General features: G+C 41.3%; 1 protein-coding gene across 1 annotated transcript in view; it reads left to right on the top strand.

Moving 5' to 3' along the window:
* Window positions 1–11,361: 11,361 nt before the first annotated feature.
* LOC102425642 (toll-like receptor 11) overlaps window positions 11,362–13,960 on the top strand; it is a 3,515-nt gene continuing 916 nt past the window's right edge. Inside the window, 4 exon segments of the mRNA XM_006087525.2 lie at window positions 11,362–13,719; window positions 13,721–13,741; window positions 13,743–13,820; window positions 13,822–13,889. Of these exon segments, the coding sequence (XP_006087587.2) occupies window positions 11,362–13,719; window positions 13,721–13,741; window positions 13,743–13,820; window positions 13,822–13,889 (2,525 nt within the window).

The following is a 13,960-nucleotide window of genomic DNA, read 5'->3' as shown; positions in this document are numbered from 1 at the left end:
AGGGAGATCTGTGCAGAAAATACAAAAAATGGAAGTAAAGTTTTCCTCATGAAAGTTGTCGGGCTTTTTTCAAATAGAGTACATTATATTTTGTTAGTTTGCCTGTTTATTTTTGCCTATTGTGAATTAAAAGCATTCTCAGAAAAAGAAACTTCAAAACAGTGGTGGAAAGTGATCTTTATCTGATGTGTTTTCTAATTTCTTACGAAACACCAAGAAATAGACATCGTTCATTGAAGATGATACTCATCATGAGATGGGCGTAATCTTTCTGCTCTAAATAAATTTTTTTGGCTTTGAATTATTGCATTTTAAATTGCATGTGGGGGAAGTGAAGAAGATTTAACAAAAAGAATTTAAGAAATAGAAAATAGAATCTAGGAGGAACTATTGTAGAATTAAGTAGTTTTATCACAATATTGCATGAATCCAGTGCCTTGTTATATACAGTTGATCCTATTGAGTCCAAACCTTATAACCACCTTCGAAGATACCACCAGTCCTAGAATTCCCTGCTGCTATAGGAATTTCATTGTTATGTGAATACTCCTAGGAGTATAAACCTAGAACAAGAAATCTCCAATGATTTCTTAAATTTAAAAATAATGAATGACAGAGTGTATACAGAATAAAATACAGACAACAGGGGTTATAAAAAATGGCTTCAGAGACAAAAAGAAGAGCAAGGGTGGTGAGTGGATCTTTTAGTAAATATATCTAAGAAACTTACATCATTGCATGTCAGGAGCTATGTGGGTTTAAGGAAGGGATATATTATCCTGTTATTCATCTCTCAGCCCCTTCTTCATAGTTCCAAGGCAGCAAAATGGAAATTCTGAGATAACCATCGCAGTTGCCCAGTCTGTGCCTAACTGCTTTCTTATAAGTCAAGCCCTAATGCAGAGCTGGCTGTACAGATTGGAAAGATCTCTCATCCCTACGGCTCTGGCTATGTCTGAGGCTTTTATAGTCCTTACACCACTGCTCAGCTTAATGAGCCTTGGGATTCCCAAGGCTGCTGCTGTTTGAATTGTCTGCATCTCAGTTCTTGCTGGAAAGGTGACCTTAGGCCCTGCAGGTTCTGAAACAGTCAGACCTCATTGCATAACACAAGTCAGCCCTTTTACCTACCTTGTATTGATTAATTTGACACAAGGTATGCTACCAATTCTCCACATGTCAATCTGTACCTGAGTAAAATGATTCTCACTGGTTTCTATCTCAACCATACATCCTGGAGTGGGTTAGGCTGGATGAGATATACCGAGTTATCCTTGGAAACTGTAGAAGCAGAAATACCTTTCAAGGTGTCACAGAGCCTTAATACAATACCCAAGTCTCCTGGCAACACCTTAACATTTTACCTAATTGGTGCCTAGATCTTATACAGAAAATACAGCTGTTGTCATTAGTAATTTAATATTTTTATAAATTGCTGCTGTCGAAGTATAATTTTTAATTTTTACAAAATGTAATTCTCAAGCAAATAGGTAATGAATACATGTCAAAAATTGCACTTGAGCCCTAGTGTGGCTCAGTTGGTTGGAGCATCGCCCTGTGCACTGAAAGTTCTCTGGTTTGATTCCCGGTCAGGATACATGCCCAGGTTGCAGGCTCAGCTCCCTGTTGGCAGCTGATCAATGTTTCCCTCTCACAGCTATGTTTCTCGTTCTTCCTCTCTCTAAAAAAAATCAATAATTTTTTTTTAAAAACTGCATCTAACTCTTTAAGAGGGATGGTAAGATGAGAAAGCCAATTCAAAAGACTTGTGTGACTTTATATGCTCAGAGTATAAAAAAAGAACACTGAAGTAAGTTATATATAAATCAGTTAATGTCCTAATGGGCAATACAGCAATACAACCTTAACCTTTGGGATTATCTTTTCTGCCATATTGAAAAGGAAGTTAACACAATTTAGCAATTTTCTATTACATCTAACTATGTAATTGTATGACATCAGAGATCCCGGCGCTAGGACGAACTAAGTTAAACAAAATTACATCCCCTAGAGTTACATGACCTTGAGTAAGCTTTTAAACAATATTTTAATGTGACAATATGAATAAAAGGTCACATTTATACTTGGATTTTACTTAGGATAAAGACAGGAAGTACAGCATACCAGCAGAATAGTATCAGACATTTCTCTTTTGCAGAAGGGGTTGTCACAGCAGTACAGTTGTTACAGTTTTCCCTTTTTCTGCAAAGTGACAGCTCATCGGGGAAAGATGAGATATACACAGGTGAGTGTGCAGAATCCACCTTGATTAGAAGATTCAGGCCCATAGGAATCAATAACTCCTGTCCCAACAGTCAGATCAGCTTCCAAAATCCCTGAAAGATACATGTTCAGTCACTGGAGTCATTGCTCTCAGGAAAACCCAAATCTTAGACTTTTCACCAAGCATTAATAGGTCATTCATCATCTTACTCCAGATAAAAATTTATCAATTAACTCATTTTTACCTAAGAAATATTTCCTAGTAGACTAGTTAACATTCTACCATTATTATGTTTCCAATAAACAGAGCTAGGAAATTAACCTAAAGTAAAATTTGTTCTAAGAAAAAATTCTTTGTGGGTGCTTTAAGGTAAATAAAATGTAATTTCCTTCAAACTTCTATCTTTTATCATTTATCACTTTATTTCACATCCTGGCACAACCAGACACTTATACTTTAAAACAAATAACTCTTCTTTGCTCTTAAAACTTAAACATGAAACAAAAACATATTCATTATTTTGCATATATATTTGTGTTTCCTTGCCATTGATATATTTAGCAGTTTCAACCACTCATAAATTATAACTTTTAAGCAAAGTAATTGCTATAGATTGAATGCTTATGTTTCTTCGGAATTCATATATTGAAACCTAACCTCCAGTGTGATGGTATTTGGAGGTGAAGGCTTTGGGAGAGGATTAGAGAATAACGATGGAGCCTTTATAAATGGGATTAGTGCCATGATTAAAAGAGACCCCCGAAGAGCTCCCTTACTCTTCTTCCATGGGAAGACACATTTATTAACAAGGAAGCAAGTTTTCATAAGACACCAATATGTGGGCACCTTGATCTGGGACTTACCAGCCTCCAGAACTGTAGAAACTGAATGTCTGTTGTGTATATGCCACCCCATCTTTGGTATCTTTGTATAGCAGCTCAAACAAGCTAGCACAGTAACTCACTTTTATTTCCTCACCAGCATAGAGAAAAATAGGAGTTGATACTTATTTCTGTCACACACAAGCATCTCAGCAGATCAGCAATAAGCACATATTTTATGAATGCCTATAGTCACACCCCTCCCTTTTTATGTTTTGTAAAGATACCAAAATAAATATGTGCTTTAACATGCTCTAAAGATAGCTAATCACTCCATCAGTGGTAGCCATTCTATAATATATTAAAATAGGAAGCAAATTTAAACTATGCCTGATAATCAATGTTTTGCATTCTATCTTATTAAAAATTATCTAGGTATCTAATATTAACAAAGGATATTGGAAATTATGTATCAGATAACACATTACAGACCAACACAATTACTGTTGATAACAGAAACATTTGTCACAAATAAAATTCAATCTAGTTGAACACATAATTTTACATTTCCTATATAATAAAGATGTAATATGCAAATGGTTGTTACACTGTGAAGCGTAACGACTGACTGCATAACAACCGGATCACGGATCAGCAAGAGGGTGGAGCAGTGAGCTACAAGCAGATGGCGGAGAGCTACAGGAGAGGGCAGGGCAGCAAGCTATGAGGGAGGGGGAGTGGGGGTAGAGGAGCAGGGAGAACTACAGGAGGGCGGGGCAGCGGGCAGAGAGCTACTGGTGAGCTACAGGCACACGGATTTTAATATATATAAAAGCCTACGTGACCATTATGACCAGTCGACCGGTCACTATGACACACACTGACCACCAGGGGGCAGACACTCAATGCAGGAGCTGCCCCCTGGTGGTCAGTGTGCTCCCACAGCCAACCTCCCATGGTCCCTGCCCCTGGTCAGCCAACCTCAATTGACCCCAATCAGGACTGGGCAAGACGGCCCCGATTAGCCCCGATCACCAATCAGGCCGAGGGACCCCACCTGGCATGAATTTGTGCACTGGGCCTCTAGTTTTTAATAATGTTCGATATGCAGAAGGAATGCTAGCTCATCTGATAAGTGAAACCAGTAGAGGAAGTTTATGAAGTTCATATTAACCAGTTTTTCTATGTGAAAACAAAGCAAAATCACACAAAAAATAAAATGCATGTTTGTTATATTCCAACCTGTTGTAAGATGATGGGGAAAAATATATAGCTCTTTCTAAACCAAAATGAACAAACCAAAGAAGTTTGACAAGTGTTCATTATGAATACCTCTATCTCATGGAAACTGCTCAAATGAAAATATATTTTTATTCAGCAAGTATTACTGAGCTGAAAATATATGCCAGGCACTGAGCTAATGTCTGAAGTGATAAGGTTTTAAATAGGATAGAAGATGCACTTGCAGAGTAAGCATTCTAATATGGAAGACAAGCAACACAAAAAATAATTACAGATTTTGATAACTGCTATGAATTAATTTGATAGGAGGCAAGTTAGATAACATCGTGACTAAAATACAGTGAACAAGAGAGAGCATGACTTTGAAAAGGTAATCAGAAGTCAGAACCTGTAGAGTCTTCTAAATCATAGTGAGGAGTTTTGGCTTTGTTCTAAGAGGAGTTGAAAGAAATTGAAAAGGTTTTTTAAAGATAACTGCAGTTATTTCATAAATATTTTTGTAATGTCACTGGAAAATCCAGATAGGGGAAAAAGGAAAGCAGGTAACTGGCTGCCTCTCCCCTCAAATAAAAAACAAAACAAAACAAAAAAACAATAATAGCTTGCACTTGGATACTGGCAAAGAAAATAGGCATAAATGGATAGATTCAATATTTTAAAGAGATTAGACATTTTTAAGAAAACAGAAGTAAAGAGAAATTGCCAAACTAAGATTTTTTTAGAAGTAGAAATGACAGGAGTAATGAAGAACTAAATTATTTAGACCTACTACCAACAGAAAAAAAAGACTGATAAAATGTATCAGAAAGTTAACAGATAGAAGGGAATGACAATGTTGGACTCTTTGGGTAATTCATAATCAGAGAGATGAGCAAAATACTGGAGTATCAAACCTTCATTTTCCCTGAGAGCATTCCCAATCATGACAAATTTGGGATTCATTTCAGAAGCTTTGTAAACAAGATCAAAGTTAAGGCCCACGATCTCCCCTAGATGAGCCTTACAAGAGATACTCTGCACCTTAAGCTGACATACAAAGAGCTAAGCATATTTTACACCCCAATTCTAGAGAATTATAGGGAAGTTTGCTTTGACAATGAGTACAGGGGGAGAGAAAAAACGGAGAGAAAATAATCCTTAAGATATTAGGGCCACAGAGAAGCCCTCATAGATGTGGCAGCCTTAGCGTACATAGTGGGAATCTCTGACTTTGCCTTGGTTTAAGGATGTCCCTAACAAATAGTGTCCTCAGGTGCCTGACAGTCACAAACCCAAATCCTCTGAGGAGGAAGGCATGTTCCTCTTAGGCCTCAGAGAATCCCACAAATGACTTTTGTGAGAACACTGAGCAGACAAAGCCAAAAATAACTGCATTACTTTTCTGTTGCCAAGGGAATGTAACAAATTACCACAAATTGGTGGCTTAAACAAATAAATTTATCACCTTACAGTTCTGTAGGTTGGAAGTTTGACAAGGTCTCACTGGGCTAAAAATCAAGGTGTAGGAGGGGTACAATCATCTAGGGAAAATCCACATCCTTGCCTTTTCCTGTTTTTAAAGGCTTTGATGTGAGAAGCTGTCAAGCTCCTTAGTTAATCTTATCAGAATGCTGCCATATATCTCCCAGCTATCTGGTCTACTGAGGATGTTTCCTAACGCCACACCCTTTCCCAGAGTACATGATTTTTAAGTTGCCTGAGATCAGATAAGCTAAGGGCTCAAGAATAGGTAGACACAGCTGGAACTATGTCCACCCAGATGTCAGCACTCCCTGCCTTGGCTTACTAAGTGCATATGTTTCACTGGCTTTTCAAGAGCCTCTTTTTACAACCCCAAACACTATGATTGATCACAAGCCTTTCCACATTAAATGATTGGACATACCACTATAACTTAAATATGATTGTGTGTGTTTTTAAAGCAAACTGCATCCCAAAGAGAAAGATGGGGAGAGAGAAAGAGCATTAGAGATGGCTATAAGTAAATAGTGTTCTTTTTTTTTTCGGTTCTGAGCAGTTAAGCTTTCAAAAGGACACAGTAAGGTGATATTTTTAAAATAATTGTACTGGTTAATGGTTTCTTTCAGAGGAAATGAAAACAGAAAATATTTTTTACTTTCAAATATGAGTCATTGTGTTTATTAGCTGCCTTCAAACCCTTGTTAAGCTGACCAAACATAGAATCTCCCTCAATTGAAACTAACTCCCTCACAAAGTAATATTTATTTATAAAACAAACATTTTGTATGTACAGGATTTCAGGAAAAGTAAGGGCATGGGGCACATGGTAGAACAATATTACAAAAAAACTGAAAAGGTGAATTTATTATTGTAGCAAGTTTAGATGTGAAAATTCACCACTACAACTTTGAAAGGAATAATCATTAACACTGTGAGCCACTGGTTTTGTTTTGTGCCAGGCACCATTCTATGTCTTTTACATGTGTTACTTTATGTACTACTCATGACAACCCAATGATTTCAGGTCAGAATTATTGTATCTTCAATTTACTAAGGATGAAACAGGCACCCAGAGTAACTTAATTAGTTGGAGATGGTATTTGATCCCAGACAGGCTAACCAACTACAGGGCCCACACCCTTCTACTACCATAGAGAAGAAGGATAAACACTCTGGAATCAGATAGTACTGTCACTAACTGTGTGAGCTTATGCAAATTACTTGTGTGAACTTATGCAATTTACTTGACCTTTCTTTCTTGATGTATTAAAACATAAAATAGATCTACTGACAATACTTTTGTCACTGTGATGAATAAATGAGGTTAACCAGAATAAGATCTTATAAATACGGTGTATGTAATTTATTTCAGTTAATATTATAAATATCTTTCTTTTGTGAAACTCTTTACCATTTACAAAAGACTTTGCATATTCTCTCAGTTCATCCTCACAAATTCTGTGACATAGTTAGGGTAGATTTTTCTCATACTCATTTCATAGGTGAGACCCAAAGAAACCAACTAAGTTATCCAATGTCACATAACCAAGGAACCAGTTCTGCTGACTTCAGTATCACTGACAATTCTGCTGTGCCATACTTTCTCTCCTGGAAACCATGGCATGTCCTATGTAGCTACCTTCAGAACTGCATGACAATGCAAGCCAAAAAGCTGGATTAATCTCAGAAATTAATATTGTAGAAGAGAAATGCAGGTAGCAGATACACTTTTCATTTTTAAGACAATTATTATACAAATTATATGAAGATTTACATTAAAAACATTTAATAAGTAAAATATGTTACTGAGTGAAAAAGGCATATCATGAAATACTATTATCATATAAGCTTACTTAAGTATTGGGTGATGATATTATGGGCAATTTAGATTCTTTTTTTTTCCTTTTTTATGTTGATGTCTGTTTGTTTCCTCATTTTTTCATGATAAACATGTATATTTCATCTAATGCAAAAAAAGAATGGGAAGTTTAGAATGTAATGATTAGCCCTACCTGGTTTGGCTCAGTGGATAGAGGGTCGGCCTGGGAACTTAAGGATCCTGGGCTTGATCCCCAGTGGGGGGCGTTCAGGAGGCAGCCGATCAATGATTCTCTCTCATCATTGATGTTTTTCTCTCTCTCTCCCTCTCTGAAATCAATAAAAATATATTTTTAAAATGTAATGTTTAGAAAGGGATATATAATTTAGAGTGGTGTTTTCAGACGTATTACTTACCTAAGTTTTCCCTCTATTTTATGCATTAGGAAAAAATGCTACTATCTTTTGGAGGTCCTTATAACATATGCCTTTCCAGAGCTTCTTATAAGACTTTTTTATGGGGTTCACTTTGTGGAAAGCATAAATTTGGCTCCCTAGTGCTTTTATTTGGCTCAGAATCAGCTCTTTCTCTAAAGTGTCACATGACCCCTACCTACAAGGAAGGCTATAACAATTTCATTTTTCAAGCTGGGCACATTGCCACCAGAATAGAATTGAGGCTGTAGTAGTCAGGAAATAAGAAAAGTGGATAGTAAGTATGCTAACATACTCTGATACACATGTATTAGCTGTAAAATAAGTAAATAAATATAATGATGAAATTTTAGAAATAGCCCCTTTTCTCAATGTTATATTTTGTTTATATCCAAATACACAAGAAGAGAGACAGATTTAGTGAATAGAAGTTTTGAAAGATAAACATATTAATAAAAACAATAAAATAAGGCTCTATAGAGACTAAGATTTTAGTCAAAAGTGATGAATGTGTGTGAAAAAATAAACATAAACTTGTTTCTCCAATCCTGAACAAACAAAAGCAACTCATGTGATACTTTCTTAAAAATGAATGCTTGGGATAAATGATGGGAGAAATATTTTAATATTGCCATAATTAAGCTTATGCAATTGTTACTCCAAAAACAAAGCCAGAAAACTACATATCCAAAAAGAGTTTCAATCAAGTCAAGCATGATATGAATTACAATGTGGGGGACACTTCTTTTTTGGGAATACTAAATTACCAAACCCAGTCCTGGCTCCGATTTCATGACTTCCTCCCAGAAATGTCTCAATGGCTTATATCGTCTGGAAAAGAAGATCAAACCATTTAGATAGAAATGGTTTTTCTTTCTTATTTCTTCTCCTCTGCACTCCTAACCTAGGTGTGAAGGCCCAGTTCCCTCCAGTGAGATTATAGGTACCTCTTCAATCGTCTTGCTACAAAGGAGCTTAATTTTAAGAATATTGGGAGGACTGAGAGGAAAGAGGTAAAAATGGTGGAATAGTGGGTCACTCTTGTGAGAAAGAAAGAAAATAATCCTGGAAAAAGGAGAAGAAATTTGTTCTTTCCGGTGTTAGGAGGATATGATACAATAGTGAGAACCGAATTCCCCAAACCAGACTGAAAAAGAGGAAATAATAAAATAGAAAAAGTTGCTTGAGAGGGAAGAGAGAGATAAAACAGTGAAGTTTTGGGGAGAAGTTAAGAGCTTAACAAAGCACTCTCCTCTGTGCCCTGGCTGGTCCCATGTGTGAGAGAGGGCACAGCCGCTGGAGAGGAAAGAACCACAGAGGAAAGGGCTTTTACGCCTTTCCTGCAGGAGAAGATGAGAAAAAATCCTGAGAAGTTCCAACTTGTCTCGGCTGCCCTCCATTTCCTCTGCTCAGTGGTAAACAGAGTGCCAGGTAAGTTTTGTGGACAAGGTGGGTGAGCAAGTAGTGAAATTAGCAAGCAAGAAAGCAAAAGTGGAGACCCTCCCCCTACAGCGTTCCTGGCCTTTTTCAGGGGAGGCTGGAGGCCTCAAGCTAGGCAGGGGTTAGACAGAACTTAAGGGGAACATTTGGGTTAAAGTTTGTCACAATCGAACTGTCCAAATGAGGAAATGTCATTGTGGAGCATTTAAGTGCTGCCTCCAGTAGCACCATCAAAGCTGATTTCCTACGGACAAAGGTCCACTCCACAACCCAGAATTGTCCTGTATTCCTAGGATCTCTGCCCCAAGGCCATTGTGTCTCCTTGGGCTGAGATCTATTCCAGATCCTAAAATCTCCCTAAATACTAGATTAGAGAGGCTAGCTCAAGAGTAATGGGGCATGCTATTAGACAAGTCAGGGACTGCAGTGTGGGCTCAAGAAACAGCCTTTCAAACATTCCAGAATAGCCATTGAAATAGAATGGTGCAGCATGTGAATGTATTGAGTGACATTGAGACTGGTAGTTTTTCAAGGTTGAGTCACCCAGATGATGAATTCCCCAGGCCCTTCTCCTCAGACTTCCTCTGAACTTTTCACTGAAGTCCGAGACACATACAGCTACGATGCTCTTAGCTGAAGGAATAGGACTTGAGGAAAGGCAGCTTTATGCCATCACCCAGGCAGGCTATCCTCATGGCAAACTCAAGGGGAAGTGTCCAAATCCTCCTTTGTCCAAAGGCATGAATTCTGAATAATCCCAAACCCTGTCAGGAGGACAGTGCCCTTCACTATGGTTAACTATCCTCTAATTCCCCCAGAGGACCAGGCTGCTCTCCTGCCTCTTCCTATCTTTTCAGTGACCTAGATCGGAGACATGTGATTACTGCTCATTTCATGCTAGGGAATTGGAGGCCTCACCATTGGAAAGGAATAGCCAGCAGTGGGAAGGGTCAGTGGGACCTCCTCCCTCTGCACTATGTTCTGAATACAAAAGGATCACGGCTTTGTTTTTCCCTTTTACTGCATTTTCTACACCATTCTCCCACCCACTTTTTCTACTTTCTTTATATTTCACCTGAACTAACTTTTACTCTCTCTTTATAAACCCAACATAAACTCCACAGTAGAACATTCATTGGGAATGTTTCTTTAGTCCTGCCTGAGGACTTTTGAGTGCAAAGGCCATCAGACTTGGAGGCGGAATACCTGGACTGTAGCCACAGCTCTACCACTTTTACTCCTGTGACCTCGGGCAAGTCACTTAACTTCTTTGACATTCGTGAGTAAAATAAGGATAATATTGGGCCCATGTATATCACTTGGCTAAGGATCAAATAAGAGTGTATGTTAAAAAAAAGAGTGTATGTTCAGATCTTATTATGTTTGTATCATTACCTTTTGTTTCTCTTCCAATCTACTTTGTAATAAGTAAAGTTGCTGCCCAGTCTTGAAAGTAGCCCATTCATAGCTCACAGCTCCCCTCCAAAGAAGTTAGAAACCTGAGCTGATCATCCCCAGCAGGGGAATTGGGAAGTGACACCAATTTCTCTGCTGAGAGCTCTCACACTCTGCAGGCTCTTCTTTTTTAAAATTTATTTTCCCTTTATTGATTAAGATATTACAAATGTGTCCTTATCCCCTCATTGTCCTCTCACCCCCCCAATCCTGTTGCAGGCTCTTCTTGCTGGTCTGTCTCTGTTTCAGTCTCCACTGGCTTTCTGTCTGTACGGGGGCATAGCTAAGTGCTCATAGCTTGGGTCCTCTGCTTGGCCAAATGTCTCCTCTATATTGTAATCACAGAACTGTCCTACACATACTGTGTTTTGTGAGTATCAGAAGGCCCAGACCTGGGGTTTGTTGGCTTTTGTAGGATCTGACGCTCGTCTTCTGTCCCCTCTTTCCCTAGAAGTGGGACCAGTGATGGAAAGACCTCGGTTCTCCTTCCCTCTGCTCTCACTCTTACTGCTGGCCTTGATGGGCCTCGGCTTGATGAGCTGGGCATGGACTGCTCCCAATTGCACCATAGGAGACAGCTCCCTACTACCTAACATCTCCTACTACATCCCGTTCTGTACCTTGGCCCCAGGACTGCACCTTTTCGCATCATGCTCCAATATTAAAAACCTGGCTGAGACCCTGAGGGCAGTGCCCCGGGATACAGAGGCATTATGTCTCCAGGGCACAGTTACCGTCCTGCCTGCCGATGCCTTTGGACACTTCCCCACACTACAGCTTCTGAGACTGCAGCTGGGCGCCATCAGGATTACATCTGGGACGTTTCAAGGATTGGGCCAGCTGCAGCACCTTTCCTTTGAGCATCATGCTCCCTGTTGCCTGAGCCTGTTTCTCCCTCCAGATGCACTGGAGCCCCTCGGATTCCTCAACACCCTTTCCTTCCATGGCTACTGCCTGAATTATAGCCAAGATGTCCAGTTGCCCATCAGCCTTAGTCGTCTAACCCTGAGGCGCAGCTGTCTGACAGACCTGCAGGAATTGCAAGGGCTCTTCCCAAACCTTGTGTCTGGCTCCTCTCACACACCCAGCCCCAGCCCACGGACTCCCTTCCTGGAGTTGCTGGATCTGTCTGCCAACCTGCAACTGAGCAGAGTGGGTAGCCAGGCTCTGCGTGGCCTCCAGCTCCATTCCCTGAGATTGGATGGCACCCCACTAAGTGCGTTAGACCTTTTAGGCTCGGGACTGCTCCACTTGGACTCCCTCTACCTTGTGGGAACTGGTGCAAAAAAACTGCCTGGGAATGTGACAGGTTACTTTGCACTTCGTGCACTTGACCTCGGGAGGAACCAAGTCCAGAACCTAGAAGATGGAGATCTCCTAAGCTGCCAGTCCCTGGAACTCCTCAACCTTCATGCCAACGGCCTTCAGTTACTTCCCCCCAGTTTCCTGAGTGCCCTGCCCCAGCTTCAGAGGCTCAATCTGTCAGTGAATAAGCTGGGCCCAACCTTGGTGCTCCCGGGAGGGCTGGTCAGCTCAAATCTGAGGGTGCTAGATCTGTCCCACAATGAGCTCTGCGTGCTGCCCTGCGGGGCCTTCTCCTCTCTTCCTCAACTCCAGGAGCTCTGGCTGAGTGGTAACAACATCTCCAACTTATCCAGGGAGAGCCTGGAAGGACTGAGGTGGCTGAAGACCTTAGACCTGAGTTGGAACCAAATTAAGATGCTAACTCCAGACTGGCTCTCCTCTCTCCCTGCCCTTACTTCACTGAACCTCCTGGGCACCCATTTGGAGCATATCTCAGGCAGACAGCTCCAGGGTCCCCTGAAGCTGAGCCATCTGCAGCTGGGTTCCCCTGGTATGCTGGAGATCTACCCTCCCTGGCCTCCAGCACTGCTCAGCTTGGAGTTATGGGCAGAGAGTTCCATCGTGTTTAGGGTCCCCAAGGGAGAACCCTTCTTGTTCTTGGAGAACTTTACCTTACAAACTACCTTTATGTTGGTGCATCCGAACAACGCCACACTCCATTTCCCGTCCCTGCGTCACCTCACTCTGCGAGGCTGCAGCACCTACATTTTCTCTCAGCAGAGAGTCTTCCTAGGGCTCCCTCTCCTGGAGCACTTGCACTTCTGGTCCGATCACGATGGTGCAGGAGATCTGCGTCTATTTGGGATGCCCAGGCTGCGAGTGCTGGAGCTGGGGGACTTGGATTTCCTCTATACTGCAAGATCAGTGCAGCTGGAGATGCTACTGAAAGAGCTGCCTCAGTTACAGGTACTGGCCTTGAGCAACCTGAACCTCGGGAACCTCTCCGTCTCCAGCTTCAGGGGCTTGGGCCGCCTTCGGCTGTTGCTGCTCAACTCCGAATGGGCCCTGGGGTTGGACGGCAGCCTCCAGGAACTAATCCCCCAGATGCCGCAATATGTTTATTTCTCAGCTGTCACCTTCACCTGCCAGTGTGAAAGCTCTTGGGTGGGGCCTTGGGCAACACGGGCCCCAAACACCTTTGTGTATGGGCTGGAGAAATCCATCTGCAAGGCCAATGCCTCTGATTACTCCAGGACGCCACTGCTCGCCTTCCTTTCTGGTCACTGCGCACATGATTCTGAGTTTCGGGCCTTTCTAACCAGTGCCACTCTGGTGCTCCTGCTGACCTTCCTTGCACTGCTTAGCTGTCCTAAATGGCCCTGGCTTCACCGCCTGCGGACCCTATTTCATGCCTGGTGGTGGAAATTGGGTGGGCAGCGCCCCAGAAATCAATTCTACTACGATGTCTTCATATCCTATTGTGAGCAGGACTAAGCCTGGGTGCTGGAAGAACTGGTTTCCTGCCCTAGAGCAGCCTCTTCTCAGATGGCGCGGGCTTGAGGCTATGCCTGCCTGAGAGGGACTTTGGGGTTGGGCAGGACAGGATGGATGCTACGGCCGTCTAGCATGGAGAGCAGCAGAGCCACTCCTCTGTGTGCTTCAGTCATCAGGCTCTGGGAAGTCTCTTGGTGCAGTCTGGAGTTGAGGATGCTACTCACACTTTGGGGCCAAGCTTGGGACTGCTTGCTTCTGCTCTGTT

This window comes from Myotis lucifugus, unplaced genomic scaffold, assembly GCF_000147115.1.
Source record: "Myotis lucifugus unplaced genomic scaffold, Myoluc2.0 scaffold_38, whole genome shotgun sequence".
Taxonomy (NCBI): domain Eukaryota; kingdom Metazoa; phylum Chordata; class Mammalia; order Chiroptera; family Vespertilionidae; genus Myotis; species Myotis lucifugus.
Note: the sequence above shows the minus strand (reverse complement) of the source record. Positions and strands in the feature narration are given on the sequence as shown.